We start from the raw sequence: 22850 nt of genomic DNA on the forward strand, positions 1-22850 counted from the left end.
TTCATTTGTATTTGTTTCATTTTTTACTTTGTTTCTCACATGTTACTTATGATTTTGGCTCTAGAAGGATTAAGTGTCAAGATTTCAGAATAGGTCATGAATGACAAAGTCACACCTACATCACTCAAAACCCAGCAAGAAGACCTGAGAGAAAAGCCAAATAAGCTGATATCCTGAGTTCTAGCAGGTGAAAACCATCACCCTGGATTTCAGACATTCTTCCCTCTGGAAATCCCTAACTCCCTCCACCCCTCTTTTGTCCCTGAAGCAAACCAAACAGAAGCTAATGTTTAATGGGAAAGATTTCTAAGAACAGAAGGTCTTAACACAACCTGCCTTCTCAGAGAGATGCCATCTTACCAATGGCATCTTCTACGCCCACTCACATGCGCCCAACTGGATCCTCTGTTGTTCCCCCAGAGACAAACTTTGCACCTGTCCCAAGGCCAGTTCCCTTATTCCTTTGCAAGCTCCTGATAATAGTCTCTCTCTCTCTCTCTCTCTCTCTTTTTTTTTAAGATTTTATTTATTTGAGAAAGAGAGCAAGAGGGGGAGAGAGAGGGAGAAGCAGACTCCCCACCAAGCAGGGCGTGACGTGGGGCTCAATTCTAGGACCCTGAGATTGTGACCTGAGCCAAAGGCAGGCACTTAACCAACTGAGTCACCCAGGTGCCCTTCTGATAGTACTCTTAAGATCAAGGTGTCTGTTACCAGGCTAACTTGAGGTACATTCTCCCAATACCCTCCTCCACATGCCCAATTTTCTGCAATTCAAATATATCAACTGGCAGCAAAAGTGGAGGAAATAACCATAAACCATAAAATAACCATATAATTAAAGTTATTATATCTTGATTGGTACTTTGAATTATAAAGTGATTATTACAGTTTTATCTTTAAAGAGATAATCTCCTACCAGGATAACTCAAATAATGGGATTTAGAAGCCAAAGAGGTTGCAGAAGCTTTTCATTCCCTGGAATGTATTAAAAGTATGATATACTCTTATTCAACAGAATGTTTAAAAACTTCTCAGTATAGAGCCCCGGTAGCAGAATGCCAAGGTTTCGTGTGTGATCTCAACCACCGTTGTTATTTGAGGGCAGACAATGCGAGGACATCTGCAATGCGCTCCCTCTAACAGAGGCAGAGGCCATGTAAGAGTAAGAGTTCAGTAAGTGGCTGTTTGCACTTAGATTCAAAAAATCAAAACCAAGTTCTTGATCGCAGTATAGACTTAGTTCCCCAAGAGTGTGAGTCTTGCATTCTAGAAATCATCTTTGTGAGAGTAATGGGACTTTGTCAGGGGATTCCTGGAGACTCCTGTTTAGTTGAGGATAAGATGTGCCACATGAGATAAAGTGCAGTGAGTGGGAAGGGAATTTAATCACCAAATCTCCACCAAATCTTCCCCCAGAATATTTTTTTCCTTACAACTGGCAGCAAATAAGTAGCATTTAATGAAATAAAATGTAGATTTATTTCTCAAATATTAATCACATTTTCACTCCTCCCCTCACCCATCCCAGACCAATCACAAACGTCCATTTTGCTAATCCCCTTTCAAATTCTTTTTCACATAGGCTCACTTTGACCAACTGTACTGAATATCAGTACCTTTATCTGGAATAAACGTTGAAAGGAGGCAGTTTCCAGTTAACTTCCTCAAAGTCTTTAGGTAGCAAGGAAGGACTCCCGAAAACCTATAAGGAATGAGTATGCTTCTGGCATACCCAAGGGATTTTTCTGTTAGCTGGCATGTTCAGGAGGCCCAAGAGCTCCCTGAAGAAGAAGGAACAGAATTAGAGGTCAAACCAATTACGGTTATACTGCAGCAGATAACCGCGGTCAGACTTAGCAAACTGCCTCTGCGCACACCCTTCAATTTCTGACATAATTTTCTTCTTTTTTCAAACTGACCACGAGCACTGACTGATTTGACTGCTTGCATTTTTTTAAAGATCTATTTATTAAAGAGAGAGAGAGAGAGAGAGAGAGTGTGTGTGTGTGTGTGTGTGTGTGAATGGGGGAACAGCAGAGGGAAAGGATCGTCGCGCAGACTCCTCACCAAGTGTGGAGCTGGACGCAAGGCTCCATCCCAGGACCCGGGAGATCATGACCTGAACTGAAACCAAAAGTTGGCCACTTAACCATCTGAGCCACCCAGGCCCCCCTGACTGCTTACAGTTTTAAAAGTCTGGCTGAAGGAAGTACAATAAACACATAATAAATTCACCCTTCTCTGACAAACCCATACAGTTGTGCAACCGGCACTGTAAGACACAACATGCCCACCAGAGTCCTCAAAGAGGACGCTGTAAAAACACCATGGACAGGCTCTGCATCATCTCTAGAGCAAATACACCAAATAATTCTATGGGGCTTCCCATGTGGACAGAGGCTCTAGTTAACACCAATCACGTCCTCTCACCCCATTTATAATCTCCGTACGGCTTCTGGTGCCGTGGATTAGCAGCTCCTACCACCCATGTATGGATAGAAGTCTGGAGGTTCCTGAGTTTGGAGGGCAAACATCAGTCTATTTTCATAGACTTCTAATTGAAACTTAGAATTTCTTCCAATTAGGAATAAAGGCGACATGCACACATTTTTGTCACATTACAGTTGTTACAATGACCTCAAACTACTGCTTATGCTAAGCACAAGTTTGAAATTGCATTCATCAGACCCGCTGCTAGATCTTATTTAATGCCATTAACAAAGAGGCCCTTCTATCACTATGCCACAAAATGGGTTTTAATATTTTGATATCCGCATTTCCATGTAGTTGGTTTTCTATTTGATCTCACGTATTTTATTTTATTCAGCTAAAAACATTACTCTTAGAAGGAGTTCATAGGTTTCCTCAGACTGCCAAAGGCGTCCATGGCACAAAGCTTAAGAATCCCAGCTCTGGATGGCGACCATAATTCTCAGCAGATCTTTCCGAAGTCAGACATTTTTTCGTCTCTTCTTAGTCTTTGGTGCCTCTCTCATCACCTCCCCCAACAACAGCTTCTTACCCTGCAAAACATCCGCACACAAGACTGACCTACTTTCAGTTTCTTTGATGGCCCAGGCTCCCTCCCCCATCCCTCCACCGCATCCTCTCAATTCTCCAACCCATCCCACCCAGCCTGCCACCAGGATAACATTCACACACCCTTCAGGTTCTAGAAAGCCTTCTGCCCAACCCTCCACCCCCCATCCCTGCTCCATGTGGACACCTGTATGACTCAGGTACCTTCACACCTCCTCCAGATGCTCTAGGTGCCCCGGCACCATTCCTACCACCGTTGTGCAGGCCTGTCAGCTGTCGTCTTCATTAGACTCTAAGCAAGCTCTGTACATGCAGGGACCAAGAAGGCTTTGTTCACAAGTTCTAGCCCTAAAATCTAGCACACTCGGCCCCTTAGAAAGTATTTGTCAATGATTTAATATTTGAGCACATCTCACTCATAATTTCCAAACTCTGTAGAAATGCTCTGGATTAGACTGTCTGATTATTAGCTCATTCTAACTTCTCTTTTATTTAGATATCTTCTATGTGCCTAATATCCCATACATATGCTTGTGCACAGATGAACCAACTGCTCTTGAAATTTCCCATAACTCCGCCTTTGTTAAGCTCACCGCCTTTATACTCCTCCCCTGGGTGAAAGCCTTACACAACTCTCTCTTACACTAGACTCCAAAGTCATTCCCTCAGATGTCTCACAGAGCACGGCCAATGGGAAGAAGCCTGGAGGCTGTCTGGACAGGGCGGGGAGGGTGGGGATGGGAGTGCGGTCAGGAAGGGTGTGGAGGAGTGGTGCTCTCATTCACATCCTTAGGGAGTTTTTTGGAATACACATGCTTGTTATTCTCTGCCCCTCAATTCTAGCTCGACAGGTCTAGAGCCAGTGTTGAGGTCTGGATGGTTGAATTCACCTGTGATTCCTGATCCCAGTATTGGTCAATGGTGTGATGCACTCGTAAAAAAATACCACGATTGTGTATCAGGGACTGATTACTTTTCTTAACTCAGGTTTCCCATCTGAACCATAAGACACACTCAGTGATTTGCTTGACTATTTTCTCAGTTGTCCCAAGGATGGTACCTAGTGCCATTCTAGGTATAGAAGAGAGACCACCCAGATGCTTCAGGGCACTAGGCTTAATCCTTTCATGAAACCTGAGATGAAGCAGGCTGTCATAGCACAAAGTCCCTCCTGTTATGAGGAGAGATGAAAACAGACAAATAATAAATGACAAATTTAATAAATACTATGAAGACTATATAGAGTAGTTGAAAAGAGTGGTCAGTGAAGGTCTCCCTGGGGAGATACGTGATCTGAGACCTAAAGAATGAGAAGGAGCAGGTCCATAGACACAGCCAGGAACACAGCATCCTAAAAGAACAGTACACACATGAGACCCCGGCTGATAAAATCTTGAGTGCTTGAGGCCACAGGGAGGGGAACGTGGTGAGGCATGGAGTGACTGGGACAACACGGGTAGGAGACAGGGGCAAGACCAGATCATGTAGGGCTCTATAGGGAAAGCTGAAGGCTCTGAATTTTATTGCAAGTGCTATAGAAAAAAAGTGGTGTTATTATTTTTGTTCCTTCATTACCTAAGATTTGTTTGTTTTAAGTAAATATGTAACAAGGTTTCTATGGGACTACTCTCCAATTTCACACTACTTCGTTAGTGTGCAACCTGAGCAGTTGCCCAGGGCCAGCATTCACAAGGACTCCATGCTTGGTGTAATGCCCTACATTGCCTTCTAGAAATTCTTGTAAGTTCTGTATAAAGGACTCCATATTTTCATTTTGCACTGGGCCCTGCAAATTATATAGCCTGTCCTGTCCTTCAAACGGGAAAATAAACATCCCTTTGCGTCGTGGGAATTAGGTGAGGAGCACTTGCTGGGGCGTTTGTCGCAGCCCCGGGACTGGCGCTCACTCTCGCATGACGCAGAGGGCTGCGGCAGGCGCGACGGGTCCCTTCGCACACTGGAGTCCGAGGTTGGGACCCGGTCACCCCAAATTGCTGGTGTCCTTCGCTAGTGACGGAGCCGAGCCGGCCCCGTCCGTGCCTCCCCCAGTCATGCAGTGAGCGGCACCGACGGCTGGCAGGACCCAGACTATTTCCCCGGGTCCGTCAAAATTCTGGTCACGGTGCGGTGACCAAACCACTCCCCCATTATACCCCTCCCCCCCTTCCTCGGTACAATCACCGCGAGGGGGAAGGCAGGGGGCAAGAAGGCTCCAGGAGGGGAAAAGCCCCTTTGACAGATACAGCAAAAGGACTCCGGGGGCAGCAGCCAGCCCCGACCTCCCCCTCCACCGCAGCTGGGGGGTCTGAGTGAGCCCGCCCACCCGACGGCGGAGAGGGACCGGACGCAGGGAAAGGGCGCCCTCGGGGGCCGAGGAAGAAAGAAAAGGTGAAAGCGCGACGGCTACGGTTTCCAGCGCCTAAAGGGGTTAGAGCACATCCCCTCGCTCCTTCCAAAGTTGACGCGCGCCGCCCCGCCCCGGCCCCCGCCTTCCGTCCCGTCGCGCCTCCCCCGCTCAGACTCAGCCAGCTGGAGGGCGCAGGCAGGTGCCGCCAGTCCGGGCCTGGCGGTCGCGTCACGCCCCCGGCTCTGACCCCCACCGCACCCCGCAGGCTCGGCGCGGGGGGAACTCTGACCCGCCGCGCGTCGGTGGGAAAATCCCCGGCGCCTGCGCACTGCGCCCCGACTCTGTTCACTTTCGCTTTTCGGTTTCCTCCCAATCCTGCTCCTTCTCGCTCCAGAGCCGTTTCCCCGAAAGCACGTGGGGCGGCTCTTCCGAGCAGCGGCGCCCCTCCCGCCGCACGCCGGCCGGCGGCCTCGGAGGCGTTTCCAGCCGCGGGTAACCTGCGCTTCCCAGCGGGCCGCCGCCTGGGGCGCAGGACTCCGCAGGTGCTCACGACGGTTTCGGACCATGAATTGAAATGTGCTCAGTACAAGCATTTGTGCAAACAGGAGAAGAAAATTATATAGTAACCCACCGCCCAGAAACTTGAACATTTTCAAATATTTTCCCTGTCTCTCCACTTTCCCTTTCTGAGTGTTCCGTGATCTACATTTCTATATATCCTTACAGTAATAGGATATTGTTTTCCTGCATTTAATTTTATACGTGGATATTTCCCAATAACTAGTCTTTGAAAGCATAACTTTCATATTCTAGCATATGAATATCGAAAATGCGGAGAACCAGGAAAGGAAAGATTCCTAGAACTGTAACATCATGCGAACTGATGAGTTACTCCAGCGCTTTCAAATTCTCATCATGAAATGTGGTATCTAGCCTCCTCACCATCCTGACTCTCCTTTAAATAAGTAAATACCGGACGAGGGGTATTCTTCTTACCTGCCATTTCCGATTGAGCGCTAGTGACTTACCCGATACAGTGTTGAAAAGTATTCCCACGCCTGGCACCAGAGAGTACCTGTCCTTTGTTGCCTTTTTCTTTTTTAACCCAAATAACAGGTCTTTGCATTTACTCTCTTAAGTATTTTCCAGTTGGTGTCCGCACAACAACATTCTACCCGAAGATAACTTAGACTTTTGATTCTGTCTGTGAATTAGGGGGCTATTTCAGCCGACGGGGGGGATCTCAGGGCCTTACAGCACTGGCCACAAACACCTCTTACGGTGTGTGGGTAGGCCGCAGCAGTTCTGTCCTGGGGGGTAGGCGCCGGGGTCTCCTCACATCTCTGCTTCTAGGACTCAGGCTGGAGGAGCCACGGCTGCTTGAGCCTGCCCTCTCCCAGTGCAGAGAAGGAGCATACTGACAAGTGGATCACATCGAACACTCGCAGTCCCACGTTGGTTAGACCTGAGTACCTCCTATCTGCTTCTATTCCATGTTGTGGCCAGAGTGAATGGAGGCAAGGAGTGGGAAGGGAAAGAAAGAAAAAAAAAAAAGGAAAAATAACACAATCTACCAAACACGGTATTAGCTATTTTTTCCAGATTTGTGTCTTTTGCAACGTTGACACGGTTGGCATAGAGATACAGTTTCCTAAACGGGCCGTTCTAAGGGGGCCTTCACACGTTTGGGTTTTTCACTTCTGGATCTCTCGTTTTTCTGTTCGGTTTGGTTTTTTATTGAGTTGCTTTTTCAATGGTCAGTATGTTAGTCACACTTACAAAATACATAAGCTTGCCCCCCTGGAACTTGAAATCTTGGAGGAAATAAGGCTCAGACACTTTCAAAACCATAATATAGGGAGTGTGTGGTGATTGTTGACAAAAATGGAGACACTCATGTGTTATATTATTTCAGAGACAAGATTAATGATCATGGGGTGAGGTGGTTCCAGAAGGAGAATATAGGATTTGGGGTTGGTTTTAACAAAATTGAGTCAAGATTTGATAGGTGAAGTGAGTAAGGGGCAGGACATGACATTTAGTATGTGCAATACTTGCCAATGGTATGAGCAAAGGGACAGAAACAGGGAAATGAAAAGCTTGGGAATGGAGGCAAAACAGAGGATAGAGTTTCGTCAGGTAACGGGACAGTGGGAGACAAGGTTGGAGAGAAGGGTAAGGACATTCTGTGGAGGACCCAGACTCACAGACAGAGTTTGTTTTTTACCATAAATGCAATGAGAGTTGTCAAGGCTCTTGAGCAGGGACTGAGTGTATCACTGAGGTTAAGTTTTAGAGAAATTAATTTGGAAAATACAGTGGAGAGGAAAGGGATGGAAGAAGGTAGTCTCCCTGGTCTCTAGTGTTCTGGGTCTGAAGTGATGCGAGCTACGGGAGAGTATGGTCAATGACGGTACAACAAAGGAGGATAAAGACAGAGGGAAGGAGGCATCCATAGAACTTGATAACAAGTTCTGACTCTTCTTAGAGTCAGATTTTCTCAAACGTTGTCTGGGCCCTTAATGCAGGTGAGTAGGAGGGGAAGGGCATTTTATGGTGGCCTGGCATCTTTTCTTACAGAAGGCAGCTACTTTGGTACCAAAGGTCATTGCTATCACAGATCAGTACTGGCTTTGTAAGGGTATGTGACCGGAAGGAATGTATAGCTGTGGGAAGAGAAAAACTACAATAGAAACACATTTAAGCATATCTGTGGGAAATTAATTAGATCCTTTTCCTACCCAAGTTTGCCTTATTCTTCAAGGCTTGATTCAAGTTCCATCTGCTTGAATGAGCCGGCTTATCTGATGGGCGTACATCCCAATAAGATCGATCTAGGAGCACCTGGGTGGATCAGTCATTCAATGTCTGCCTTCAGCTGGGTTATGACTCCAGGTTTCTGGGATGGAGCCTGCACTGGGCTCCCGGCTCAATGGGAAGTCTGCTTCTCTCTCTCCCACTCTCCTGCTTGTGTTCCCTCTTTTGCTGTCTGTCTGTCTGTCTCTCTGTCAAATAAATAAAATCTTAAAAAAAAAAAAAGATCGAATCTAGGCTGGCCTGTAGGGTGCCTACCTGGGGGAGTGCCATTTAAGCTGAGTTTCTAGCTAAGACATAAAAGATTAGTTAGCCAGAAAAGAGGTTGGGGAAAAGCCGATGTTGCTCCAGGGGGCTTTCCAAATGGAGAACTGTTGTTGAGAAGTCCTGAGTTTGGGGAAAGAGCTTGGCATATTCAAAAACTAAGAATGCTGAAGTACAGAAAGGAAAGAGAGGCACAAGATAGGATTAGAGAAAGAGATAGGGGAACCAAGGCTTTGTAAGCTATATTTGGAAATTTGAATTCTGTAAGAAAAGCCATCACAGGATTTCAAGTTGGCAAACACATGATCTGCTTTGAAATTAAAAAAAAAAAATCACTCAAACCGCTGCATGGAGAATGGATTAAAAGGGAGTTAAATGCAGGGGACCTGTCTGCCTCAGATAGTAGGGCAAGCGAGTCTTTATCTCGGACTGTGAGTTCAAGCCCCATGTTGGGTGTAGAGATTACTTAAAAAACAAATAAACTTAAAAGGGGGCGGGCAATGAAGAGCTTAAGTGAGGCATCCATTTGGGACTCTACTGCAATTATCCAAATCGAAAAAAAAGTGGGGATGGTATGAGACAGACAGAAGCTGGTGAGACTTGAGGAATATTTGGCAAGAAGAGTCAAGGAGGCTTGAGCACCAGGCGTGGGAGTTGAGGGAGAAGACAAAGTCAGGGAGGCCTCCTGGCTGCCACATGCCGGCTCCAGCAAAAGAAGGGCAGGTTTGAGGAGAAAGATGATGAGTTGGTTCTGAATATAACTAGTTTGCAGAACCTACCGAAGAGCCTCGTGGAACAAGGGAGGACTTTGCACGAGGGCGCGGAACGTGCAGGAGGTGGGAGAGGACGCGCGGGTGCGGACAGGACAGACGGGTGCGGACGGGACACACAGCAGCCCTCCACGCTAGCAGGCAACTGTGCGTGCGGCCGCCACACGCCCGCGTGAGAATGTCCGCCAACCCGAGCGGCTTCGCACCCGGACAACCTCTCAGGTGGACAGTTCGGCGACGGAGGAGCGGAGATGAAGAAAGGTGCCGCGGAGGCGGGAGGACGCAAGCAGGAGTGGGTACTGACAGATGGAGGGTCAGCTGTGCCAAGCGTGTCTGAGGGGTCAGGCGGGGCAGAACCGGTCCCGGGAAGCAGCAAGCAGGTGAGCTGCCCGACTCAGACCGAGTTCCCAACGGTCTCCGGCCCTGGGTTCACAGACAGGGGTTCAACGCCAGGGTCTCCAAGCCTGGGCCTCTGCGAACACAGACATCCTCTTAGTTATCGTCCGCAATGTCTGGAGGTAACCGCCAGCCAGCTAAGTTGCGACACGGGGTCAGCCTCCCGACGCCCCGCGGGGCCCTGCTCGAGGCCCAGGGAGGCCTCAACGGGTTGGAGGGGCCGCGGCCGCGGCGGGGAGGCAGCGACCCCGCGGAACAGCCGCGTCCGATTGGCCGTGCGCGGCAGCCGCCCGCTGATTGGCGGAGGCGCGAGGAGGCGGGGCGCCGGGCGTTGTCTTTTCTCCCAGCCGCTACTTTCGGTTTTCTGCAGAGTCGGCCGCGGGCCCCGCCGCTACCGGGACGTCGCCCGTCCGACCCCAGACCCCGCAGAGGCGAAGCGGGTGCGGCGACCCGAGATAAGCAGCCCCGCGGCGCTTCCGCCCACCGCTGCCCGACCCGGCGCGCAGAGTGAGTGGCCTGGGTTTCCGGGCGCCGGGGTGGGGCGTCCCAGGACCGCGCGGTCCCCGCCTGGCCGCCAGACGCCCGGCGAAGGCCGCTCTGCAGGCGCACCCGCCACCGGGGAAGCACGCGTCCCCGGCACCCCGGGGTCCTTCTGGGTGAGGAGCCAAGTTGTGCCCTAGCAGGAAGAGTCTTGTGAAGTAGGATTTCCCCCGTAAGACACTGCCGCGGGGCCTTGACCCCGCTCTGCCCTCCGCCCCGCCCACTCCCCCACGGGCGCCTCCTCTCTCCACAGAAGTGATCGTTTGCTTGCGCCGTCGCGGGACAGCCGCCCCGGCCGGACGCTCGCGCCTGTGCATGCACCCCCCGCGGCGCTCGCCCCTCGCGTGCGCGGCGGCCTCTTGGCTTGGGTCCTCAGCCCCGCGGCGGCGGGACACGAGGCGACAGGTCAGTAACGGTTCGGGAGAACGAACGGAGGAGCGTCTCATTTTGGACTCTTAATCCTTTGTCTGTGTTTAGACATAAAGGAGCTTCATGTCTTCCTGGAGTAAAGTTCCTGCGAACCCCCAAGTGCTGTTAGTCTTTGAAAACTGGTGGCGAATCCTGAAGAGTCTGGGGGGTATCTGTGTGCGTATGCGAGTGACTGAGCTTTGAGTGTTGTGTGTGGAGGCTGGAGAGGTTGTTCTCAGGTGACGGGAGGAAGACTTGAGCCTCCAGCACAAACCGGTGGACAGCCGCTGCCTCATGAGGATGCGGAACCCAGACTCGGAGGAGCATCACAGGGTTTGCCCCTTACTTTCTAATTCAGTACGAAATAGACGAGATTTCAGTCCAGTAAACTTGAGTACCTACGATGGGCAGGACACTGTTGGTGGTTTTTTGTTTAAAAAAAGAGGTAGCCCTGGCACCTCTGAAACTTCAATCACACAGGGGAGGAAGCCTAGAGCTTCTTCATATGGAGCTGATATAGTAACCGAGGGTGCAGAGTGCGTGAGGCAAAGTCAAAGAAAGCTTAACTGTCTCTGGGAAAGTCCTAGGCAGCTTTATGGAAGAAGGGGCTTTTTTGTATCTACCTTTGAATCATGGTAGGACTTAGGCGGAAATTCCTGGAGAGGCTGTTTTGAAGAGCGAGGGACAGCTGGAGCAGAGCGGAAATGTTGGGCATAACCAAAACACTAGATAATTTGGTGACAGGTTTGCTTTGCTAACGGATGAAGATAGGGTCGGGGTGCAGATCAGCCTAGGAATGGGCAAACTAGCAGTTTTGAGCAAGACAGTGATGTGGTCCACCTGTGTACAGCAGGAGGCTACACTGGGAAGTAGTGTTGGAAGCCGAGAGGCAGGAGGTCTTGGGACTGGAGGGAGGAGTCCGCATAACACTGGAATTTGAGCCAGGTGATTAGGGGATGATTGTGTCCCTCCTTGAGTTGGTTACAGGTTTAATGAGATGATACTGATTCTGGATCTGTTAGCATGCATTTATTAATCGCCTGCTCCGTGCTCTACTAGCTCCTCCAGTCTTAACAACCGCAATGTTGATGGGGAAGTGAGTTGCCTGAGGTCCTGCATCTAGTAAGAGGTGTCATGCCCCCTCTGGCTCACCCCGTGGCCAGCCAATTTGCTAGGCACATCCTTATTACACACCTGCCAGGGTGGGGAAAGAGCCACAGGTTTGGAGTCACCCATGGGGTGAAATTAATTTGAAGTGCAGAATCAGATTCCTGTAGCAGGTGTGCCAAGGAGTGGGTTTGTGTCCATTTCCACTGGCATTTGTGATGGTAATAGCTTTATTGTCCCACCATATCGTTGCTTTTCTTCGGAAGGAAAGTCGTGGAGTAGGCGTGACTTCATGCCTCCACGAGCGTGCTTGACAGCAAGCATGCATGGCTTTTCCGTGCCCTGCTTGAAAATGCAGACCCCTTCCACAGAGGCCTGGTAGGATGCGAGCCATGTGTACCCATGCTGCATGAGCCAGCTGTGTGCTGGTGTAAATCCCGACTTACGCTGTGGTAATGGGAGGCTCTCCGTTTTCCACGTAGACGGTAGGACTTCCTTAAATCGGGGTTTTGTTTTCATTTCCTTAGAACTGCTCTGCAGAAAATGACTTACGGTTATCCAAAGAGACAGTAGTACTCTAATTTTTGAAATTATACTTAACAGTGTTGTTTCCATCTTTAAATTATTACTGAGATTTAAGAGTTTTCATACTACTTTTATTGTTCTAAGTAGACCAAGAAGAAAATCTGTTTTAAAAGGTATAGGACAAAAATAATTCATGTTAGCATATGAATCACAAAGTATAAAATATTGGTTTAAAATTCTTTGAGTTAAATTACAGGTGTACTGTATTTCTTTTTTTTTTTAAGATTTAATTATTTATTTGAGAGCAGACCCGCGAGAGCAGGGGGAGGGTCAGCAGGAGAGGGAGAGTATCTCAGGCAGACTCCACACTGAGGTCAGAGTCCAGTGTGGGGCTTGACCTCACGACCCTGAGATCATGACCTGAGCCAAAATCAAGAGTCAGATGCCCAACTGACTGAGCCACCCAGGTGCCCCAAATGTACTGTATTTCTAAGAGAGCAGCTTTTGGAGGGTTCCTAGGATTTGTCTGGAAGCAAATCTAACAAAATAATGTTTTTCACTTTTTATTCGATAAAAGTACGGATTCATTTCAAAGTCCTATCATGCGCCCGGCACTGCTCTGGAGATAGAGCGTTGAACAGTCCACTCACCCTTGGGATTCTTCCCTTCATTCATTCCCTTTATTCCTTAGAATAAAAAAGAGAACACAGGGCGGGTTAGCTGGTGGTAAGTGCTATGGAGAAAAACACATCAGGGCAGAGGGATAGTGTTTTATGAGGTGAGATGTGATGTCAACATAAGTAAGGGGCCGGAAAGTCTTCCCTGGTATATTGGCACTTGAGCAAAAGGCCTGAAGGTGTGTTTTCTGGAGAAGGAAGAAAACAAACCGACCCCACACCTTAATTTTAAAAAAACAGACCTCAGACTGTAAATACCATTTAAATAATGTATTTCAGAGACAAATTATGTTTTGGATTAAGTAAGCTATTTAAAAGAAGCGTGGTGCTAGATAACGCCTTCTTTGGAACTGTGCTCTTCCATTCCTGACCTAGGTCTTGTGCTCTGTTTCCTGGTAGGATGTCGCAGTGGTACGAGCTGCAGCAGCTTGACTCCAAATTCCTAGAGCAGGTTCACCAGCTCTACGATGACAGTTTTCCCATGGAAATCAGACAGTACCTGGCGCAGTGGCTAGAAAAACAAGACTGGTAAGGGACGCTCACTTGAAGATTTTCTGTTTTTAAAGTGATTAAGTGACTTGGAGCCGCACTGGATAAGAGATGAATCTCATTGTAGCCATTTGGATTAGCTGTTGCAGAGCAGTATGTTGGTTTGAAAAATGGCATATGTCTCTACAAAACTGTGTTAGTCATTAAGTGCTTGTATGTAGTTTGTCCATTGAATTATGACGTGTACTCCTGAATGCTTTGGACAAGTTAGATAAGGTTGGCACCAATTATTTCCCACGTTAGGATCCAGGTTAGAGAAAGAAATAAGTTAAAAGAAACAATGATAGCCTAATTATGGTAAAACATTGATTAGAAATAGGAAGAAGGTAATAAAATTAGGGGGTTAGCTCTAAAAACTTGATATGTACTTGATTTTAAAATTTACTAGATGCTGATTGCAAAAATTTTAAATGGCACACAAAGTAAAGGCCCCTATTGGTTTTTCCCCCTCCAGCGATAATTATCATTAACAGTTTTCATGCACAATCTGAGTTCTGGAATTTTTCATGCTAATTGTATGTAATGGAAATATTGTACAAGCTGCTGTTAAAAGCAATTTCAGTCTTAAAAGAAGGAAAAATAACCTAGGAGAATGCTTAAGATTTGGTTTCTTAAATAATTTTCATTAGGAAAACGATGTTTATTTTGTCTGTTGAAAGTAGTACCTGAAACGAAATGTGTAAATTTTCAATCTCCCAGGGAGCATGCTGCTAATGACGTTTCATTTGCCACCATCCGTTTTCATGACCTCCTGTCCCAGCTGGATGATCAGTATAGTCGCTTTTCTTTGGAGAATAATTTTTTGTTGCAGCATAACATAAGGAAAAGCAAGCGTAATCTTCAGGTATGACCTGGTTTTTGCAAGCCTATGTAAGAGGGTTTTTTTTTTTTTTTTTTTTTTTTCACTGAGCAAATACTTGAGCATGCATTCACTGGTATTTTTAAAAGTTTCGGAGATGACAAACTCTTTGTATTGCTAATATTTTATAGCATGAGCAAAGTAAGATATCTGTTCATTTTGTAAATACATAAGGAATTTCCAGGTTTAAGTGTATCACCTGTTAGGTGTCAGTAATTCTGAGACAAATGTGATGCTGTCACCTTCTTTTACTACAAGTTGTTGAAATTGAAACCAGGGGACAGGGTTACATTTTAAAAGCCATGAGTGGTCGTACCATGCAGAAACTCAAAGGAGCTGTAGTAGTAGTCCCATCTCAGCCGTTGGTGTCCAGAAGAATCAGTCCGGAAAGGTTTGATGACCCAGAGCTCTGACAGACTCAGTGAATTGGAACAAGGCCCACTTTTCCTTGCTTTTGGAAGAATTGCCCTCCCATGGAAGAGAAAGTCAGGGGGAGTCCCAGGCCGGAGACAGTGGGCTACAGGGTTTTAGGAGTTTTTCAAAAGGCTCCCAGCATCCCTTAAGACTGGCTACTCTATTTACTTGTGTCACAACAGAACTTTTCTGTCTCAGTGAAGGTGAGAGCAATCATTTTCTTATTTCAACGTAACCAAACTTCAACTTAGATAGTTAGAAGCTTTTCCTTCCCTTGTGAACGTAGCTATGCTTTTATAATACCAGTGACGGGGAAGTTAGATGAAATTTACAGAAATTTGCTCTCCTACAGACTTTGCTTGAGCATACCTGTTATAAAGAGCCATGTTGTCAGCATTTTGCAACCTGCTTTGACAAGGAAATAGAAAAACTGAAAAGAATATCTTTGGTAAATTCAAAGCAGAGACCAACTGAAAACTTAATTGAGAAATATCATTTGCATTGTGTCAGGACCCTAACAGAACATAAATGGCCTAAAAAACAACAGAAATAAAAGTAAAACTATTAGCAGAACTGTGCATGAAGATACTTGGGATTTTTAATCAAGAAATAATTTAGGTATGTGTACTTATTGGAAAGGTTTTGTTATAATTTATTAAGGGTATTTTTATTTTTACTAAAAATAGCTTGCATAGAATTTAATAAATACAAGAGGAGGCTTTTCGGTAGATAGGAACAAATTCAATTTATAATAGTATACAGTGGCTTAAACATTCTGAAATTTGTTTTTATTCTAACCCATATCTAGGATAATTTTCAGGAAGACCCAATACAGATGTCTATGATCATCTGTAACTGTCTGAAGGAAGAAAGGAGGATCCTGGAAAATGCTCAGAGATTCAATCAGGTACTTTTTTTTCTAATGGAACACTCAAGATTGTAGTAAAATAAAAATGCATTCATATACCCAACAAATATTATGAACACCCTATAGGGAAAAGTCCTCTGATCTTATAGCCCCAGGAAATGGGAAAGATCAGATACAGAGATTGCATAGACCTGGGCTTTAAGAAAGGACTATGATCTGTTGGAAGTCATTCTGGTGAGGGAGAGAGATAATACATATGCAAAATATTTTCAGATAGTGACAATTCCTATGCAGTTACCAAAGGAGGATACTGAGATACAGTAACAAAGTATCTGAGGGGGTGGGGTTATGTCTTTAGATCAGGGTGAGGATTGGGCAGGGAAGGAAGTGACAGACAGCGGGAGAGGAGGTGGAAGTGGACTCAAGAAAGGTGCAGCTGGTGGAGGTAAAAAGTGGCAGATTATATTTGGGATATGGTACTGATTGGGCTTATATTGAAGGATCAGACATGGGAGTGAGGGAAAGTGCAAAACGGAAGATGACTTGATGGTTTGCAACTTGAATCACTTGGAGATATTGTTCATCGTACAGGGGAGGAAAGAAAGGACGGGGGATGGCTTTTGTAGGACATAGTATATTTTAGAGGAGAAGAAGAAGTTGATGGGAAAATTAAGACCTTTGTTTTGAATAGGATCGAGTTACCTCTTTTTTTTTTTTTTAAAGATTTTATTTATTTATTTGACAGGAAGAGATCACAAGTAGGCAGAGAGGCAGGCAGAGAGAGAGGAGGAAGCAGGCTCCCCACCGAGCAGAGAGCCCGATGCGGGGCTCGATCCCAGGACGCTGGGATCACGATCTGAGCCGAAGGCAGAGGCTTAACCCACTGAGCCACCCAGGCGCCCCGAGTTACCTCTTAAATGTATAAGACATCCAAACAAAATGAGTCAGATTTGTTTTAGCACCGAGATTTTTGATCAGAGTTTTACTAATATTAATACAAACCACCTTGGCGGTCAGGGCTCAGATTTTTAAAATTGCTGTGGCATCTGTTCATTCCCTTCTTGACGGCTGAGGTGCCAGAAACAACCAGAAGGCAACGAAACGAAGTTGTGAAACCAACGTATGGGTTGTTCTGGCTAAGACCCTTCCGCTATGAGGGGAAGAATGCCAGAGTAGTAGGATGTAAGTAGCAGGGGCGAATGCCATTCTCCATACGCTTTCTGGGCATTTGATCCAGTTTTTGTGAATCCGCTGCTTCCCTGGGCATTTAGTTCCGGGCCCACTGGAAGCGCTCTGCTGCACTGAGCATTTTAAGAGATGCGTTATTTGTTCTCAACTCGAGCTAGTGCATCTGGCCCCTGGCCTCATGAACAGAAGTGCCTCTCAGTGTCGGCCGCCTGGGCTCCTCTGCAGGGGGTATACTTGTCTTCATCATGCGTTCCACAGCTGCATGGTTTTCAGCAGGACGTTGGGACTGTGTGGGATTTTCATCTTAACAACACCAGGCAATGGTCTGGCCACTCCTGTATGTCCAACTTGAGAGGGCCGCCAAGAGCAGAGATGGGCAGAAGAACCAACTTTCCACCTTGGCATCCAAGCATTTCTAGCCTCACATTTGGCCCCGAGGCCCAGAGTGGGCACTGGGAGGCAGAGTAGGGGACTTCTTTCCCAGATCAGCCTCCTCTCCTGGGTATGCTCTGGGTTTTGAAGGCTTGCCAGTGGTTTTCTCCCCTTTAAAAATGTCGGTGATCTGGGGCGCGGACCATCTTAAGCCTCTCAGGAGACCCCTGAGTTACTGGTGAGCACCTTTCAGGAGGTTTAGTTGGTTTAGAGGTTTAGTTTAGTTGACTGCCCAGCTGAGAACAAGAGAAGCAAGACCTTCTTAGGGTTTGAGGGAAGGATCTGGATGTTTGAGACCATCAGGGAAAGGGAAATGGCTCCCAAGTTACCCAATCTACTATGGGCTGGGAAATTGAGAAACATTTCTTTGCCATTTCTCCCCCTTGTTGAAGTAACTACGTTTTAATAATGTATCTTTTATGCATACTGACGTATGATGTGTGATGCCTGTGTTTGGTTCTGAGTAACCCCATTTTGGCGCCGGGGGCATTTGGAGAATCTAGATGAAACAAGAGTGTCCATGACTTGACTGACAGTTGTGGAAACTGATAGGTACATAGGGATTCAAGAAATTCAACAAGTTAAAAACATGCAAACTTGAGAGTCTGTTTATAGTGTTCAAATTCTATGAAATTTTATAGAAATGTTGGGATAGGAAAATTTTGTTTCTGTTATTTTTTGTTGTAATAAAAGAACTTTTAGAAAGTATATGTAAGAGAATATTTAAAAAAAGAATTTATATGTAGATACTTCTTAGTAAACTATGAATGTTTTGTTTGCTGCCATTATTGCACACTAAGCTTTTTCTTTCTCGTGTTGTGCGCACACATGTGCACACATGTGAGTGTGTGCGTGTGTGTGTGTGTGTGTGTGTGTGGCGAAAAAACTCTATGTGTGGATAGAATTTAGGTCCATAGGGTTCACCACAGGGAGTGGTGATCGGTTCTTTCAGATTGGAAGAAAAGACACAAAGTGGCTCTCGGGTTTTCCTTTGTTAGAGTTATTAGGGACTGGCTCAGTCCCTTAAGCATCTGCCTTCAGCTCAAGTCCTGATTCCAGGGTCCTGGGATCCAGTGCCACATTGGGCTCCCTGCTCAGTAGGGAACCTGCTTCTCCCTCTGCCTGCCGCTCCTCCTGCTTATGCTCTCTCTCTCTGACAAATAAATACAATCTTTAAACAAAAATAATAGAATTACCATATACTGAATGCTTTTTTCAGGACCTGTGCTAAATATCTTATAAACATCAATTAATTTGAATAAACGTTTTCAAACTGTCACTGAAATTAAGTATTCTTATCCCCATTTTACAGATGAAAAACTAAGGTTGAGGGGTCAAGTACTTTGCTCAGGGCCACAGAGCTAATGAGTTTGGAATTTAAACCTAGAATTGTCTGACTCTAAAACCCATTCATTAGAGAAGTTGCTTCATCTGTCTTGGGGGTTTCGACTTGGGAGATGGGAGAGGAGGGCATTCTGACTGGGACCTCTGGTGCCCATCCACTGCCTGTCACGTGTCCTCTTATTCGGACAGCCACTTGTTCTATTGAAGAGAAAGCCTCCCTGAGCAGACTTCCTTGGTCTGGGGTGTGTGTGGAGCGCAGTTCTAACGAGAACCCTCCAGATAGGGTCTGTATGTGGTGTAGGTGTGAAATGAGAAAAGAAAAGTAGACGAGTCCCTTCCAACTTCAACGGTTTGTGTAAAGTTTGCATTTAATTCCAGTTCATGTGCAGTGTAACAACAGTTTCAGGTGTAGAATACAGTGATTCAGCACTTCCATACCCAACTTGAGCGTTTGATGTGCAGCAGAGGCAGGAGGCCGTATGGAGCTGCTCAAAGCGACAGCTCCTTCTGAAAGGCCCGAGCAGCCCTGTTCATTCCTCCGTGATACGTGGGGCACCTAGGGGTACCAGTCAGTGTAATGTATTTTTAATGCACACTTTACACAGATATAATTCAGGCGCTTTGAACTTCTGCAATTCCAGAGTATATAAAAGAAGGAAAACTTCCAGAGTTTTCTGTAAACAAAGAATCACGTTGATCACCTAAACATAATAAAGATAGAACAAAAAAGATTATAGGCCAATTTCACTTCTGAATATCAGTGTAAAGTTCTAAACAAAATATTTTAGTGATCAGAATTCAGTAATACATTAAGAAAACAATATATTATGACCAAGTAGAATTTATTCCAGATTATAATTACAGAGTAGGGTGTGGCTAGGAAATGCATTAATGTAATTCATTATGTAAGTAGATACAAGGAAGAAAAAGCATATGCTTATCTCTAAAGTTGCTGAAAAGGGTTGACAAAATCCAACACCCATCCCCGATAAAAGACACTAAATAATATACAAACTGATGGGTACCTCTTTAGCATATTAAAATACATATCTCTCAGTGCTGTAGACAGTGTCTTATGTAGTTTGGAAAACATCAGAACTGTGGCAAGGATGTCCACTATTTCCACTGATACTTAAATAACATTATATTGATGGTATTCACCAATACAGTTTGACAAGAGACCACCATGAGAGGCATAAGAATCAAAAGCAATGTCATAGAATTTTCGGCTGTCCCTGAGTTATTCATAATTTTAACGTGATCCCAAGAGAAGTAACAAGTTTCTTTCCGAAGCTGTGAAAGTTGTCGGGAAAATAACTCTGCAAGAATAGCAAGGAAACTAGCAGAGAAACACGACAAGAAGACGGGCCCCGCTCTATTAGGTCCACACCAAGCCCTCCAAGGTCGTTCCTCCAAGGAACACTGTTCAGGTTCAGGAAGAGAAAAACCCATGGAAAATCAGAGAAAGTCTAGAACTTAAAACCAAGTATGAAAGGAACTTTGTGTGATAAAAATAGCAAGTCAGAGCTCTGGGGAAAATAGGAACTTTTCACTAAATGTTGTTAAGACACGTGGACAGCCAATTGGGAAAAAAGTTAAAATTGTCCCCACACTTTTTCACAGTAAACATAAGAATAAACTTCAAATGGATTAGAGATCTAAAGGTAGAAAAAAAAGAAACCATTTAAGTGCTAGGTTAAAAATGGGAAAACTTATTTCTAATCTGTCAATACAGAAAGGCTTTCTAATAGGGAAAATCCAGATATAAAAGAAGAAAATCCTGTTAAGTTTGAAGGGGTAAAAATGCTCACATAGAATCTGCGCTGTGTAGGCCTCCGTAAGGAGGGTCGATGGGCACAGTTTTTGCCATGGGAGGGGCTTTAACTCTAAACAAAAATAGCCTCTTTCTAGAATCATCTGTATGAGAACAGTCTCGTGTTTACCACTCTACCACCGGGTTCTAGGACATTGTCTGACCTTGACTTAATAGCGAGTAAGTCTTGCTGCGAGAATAAACCAAGGAACGCCTTAAACAAGGAACACGGAAGTGCTGCTACATCTTGAGTGCTCTGAAGGGCGAGGACTGGATCCTCTGTGTGTCTCGGTTGATAGTCATGACTTCCGAGTAGCACACAGTCACTGAAGTCTGGAATGGCAGTGCTGTCCAGTTTCAACAGGCCTCTGGGTCACCTGGGATCTTGTCAAAATGGGGCTTCTGATTCAGTAATCAGTGAGGCACTGAGAGTCTGCATTTCCCACTAGCTCCAGGCGGTAAGATGCTGCTGGTCTGGGGGCCACAAGGAATCGCAAGGCTTTATGACAAATAAGTACAGGGTTTTTGGGAATAATCTTGTCTATAAAATTTGAGAAACCCTGATGTGAACTTCCTGTGTGGTACCATGCAACTATATGAATTAATGGAAAATTCCAGAAATACTCTGTATATAGTAGACATGAACTGAACCGAGTCTTTCTGTAGCCTTTTTAACATTTCACCAGCATTTTCCAGGGCCTTGAGAACCAGCTGTTTCTCGTCAACGCTGATGTGGGAAGCTTGTAGGAAGTTTTGGAAGGTCTGCGGTGTAGGTGGTGCACAAGGTGTGGACTCGACTTCAGAGAGTAATGAGCAGGTGACTGTGGCAGAGGAACTGGTTGGTAACCACGCCCCTCTCTTTGCAGGCGCAGTCGGGGAGTATCCAGAGCACTGTGATGTTAGACAAACAGAAGGAGCTTGACAGCAAAGTCAGAAATGTGAAGGATAAGGTTATGGTGTGTACTGAGTCAATATATATGTTTAGCCTCTAACTTTTTGTAAGACGAGAAAGGTTTCAATTATTTGAGTGTAAACATGGTTAACTGATTTCAGTCTTTTAAGTAGTTGAGAAGTTTTGCTGAAGTTCCAAACCATATGTAAACAAAGCAGTTAAACCAACCCACGGATAGACTTTTATGGCCCCTGTTACAGCTTCAGACACTGAGCTGCTGCTTTGCAAGATTGTACAGTAACTGTTGACTTTGCCCCATCACCCAATAAACTAGATGTTGCTGCTTGAAATAGCCTTTGATGGCCGTGCTTCTCAAGTTGGCATGTTCCTGGGGTTATGCAGAGCCCCAGGACAAACATGGCTTCTCTTTCTCAAGGACCTGTTTTATTCTGAGCCTGGGAAGGGAAGCATTAAAGTAGAAATCAAGGGAAGCCAGTCTGAAAATAACTGTATGTCTTCCTCTTAAAAATATTATTATATTCTTATTAAGGAAATAGAGATTATTATGTATGTGACTAGAATTTTGCAAGTGGAATCCATCTTTGAGGGTGCAGGATGGTTGCCAGGGTTTCTGGGTCCTACAGAAATGATAATCTATTTCCCAAAGTCTTTGGAAGCAGGTTGGTGGGAAAACCTGTTTATGTCTTTATTTGCAGTGTATAGAGCATGAAATAAAGACCCTAGAAGATTTACAAGACGAATATGACTTCAAGTGCAAAACCTTACAGAACAGAGGTAAGACTTAACTTCTAAAGGGGTGCCCATTGGCTGTCCTTTCTTCTGTTGACACGAGATGAAGAAGGCAAGTATGTCTTCATGTTTGCCAAGTGCTTTATGACTCTGAACTGCTAGTCTTGGCTTCTTGATGAGGCAGGCCAGTGTTAACCTCTGTACTGTTGACCTTTTGAGCCGGTTTCCTTCCCAAGGGGCTGTCTGTCCCGTGCCTCATAGGGTAGTTAGCAGCAGCCCTGATTTTTAGCCACCAGATGGCAGTAGAACTATTCCTTAATCCCCAGTGGTGACCTGTCAGACACTGCCACATGTTTGGGGGGAGGGATGGCAGGCCAGTATCACTGGCTGTCGACAAGGCTCTGTGTCACTCACTTTACTTACTGTACCTAGCCCCCTGATTGATGTAGCCGGACAGGTGTGTGGAGTTTCCCAGCCTGAAGCTCTTTTAAACGATGCAGCTCCATATGCTGGCTATAACCCTAGCGATCACTTGGAGGATACCGGGGTTGATCTGGGGACATTATTAGGACAACTTAGGGAATAGTATGAGAGAAAGGAACCTAAACTAATCCTTCCTAATTGTGTACTTCTCTTTCAAAGCTGCACGTACACTTTGTATAAATTTTTTTATCTGGGATTTTGGATTTTGTTGGTTATATTCATTTAGGTAATATTCTGACAATGATTTAAGAGCTGGACAGTAGTTTCCAGTTTACCTGGGTCATTGAAAACAAGAACTTTGTTTTAGCCTGTCCAATTTTTTTAAACTGGTGACATTTTTTTAGTTTTGTTCAGTGAAAATTGAAGATCAA

At 45.6% G+C, this 22850-nt stretch overlaps 1 protein-coding gene across 2 annotated transcripts in view; it reads left to right on the forward strand.

The window, feature by feature from the left end:
• Window positions 1-10078: 10078 nt before the first annotated feature.
• The window catches only part of STAT1 (signal transducer and activator of transcription 1), a 37282-nt gene continuing 24510 nt past the window's right edge, over window positions 10079-22850 (forward strand). Inside the window, exons 1-6 of one of the 2 annotated variants that reach the window (XM_032860208.1) lie at window positions 10079-10137; window positions 13287-13415; window positions 14136-14280; window positions 15518-15616; window positions 21221-21310; window positions 21963-22041. In XM_032860208.1, coding sequence (XP_032716099.1) covers window positions 13288-13415; window positions 14136-14280; window positions 15518-15616; window positions 21221-21310; window positions 21963-22041 — 541 coding nt within the window. In that variant the 5' untranslated portion in view covers window positions 10079-10137; window position 13287. Of the gene's footprint in view, window positions 10138-10475; window positions 10576-13286; window positions 13416-14135; window positions 14281-15517; window positions 15617-21220; window positions 21311-21962; window positions 22042-22850 lie in introns of those variants that run through there. The other variant, XM_032860209.1, reaches the window with a different exon arrangement.

The sequence above is a fragment of the Lontra canadensis genome, unplaced genomic scaffold (assembly GCF_010015895.1).
Source record: "Lontra canadensis isolate GAN:19392208 unplaced genomic scaffold, GSC_riverotter_1.0 scaffold18, whole genome shotgun sequence".
Lineage (NCBI taxonomy): Eukaryota > Metazoa > Chordata > Mammalia > Carnivora > Mustelidae > Lontra > Lontra canadensis.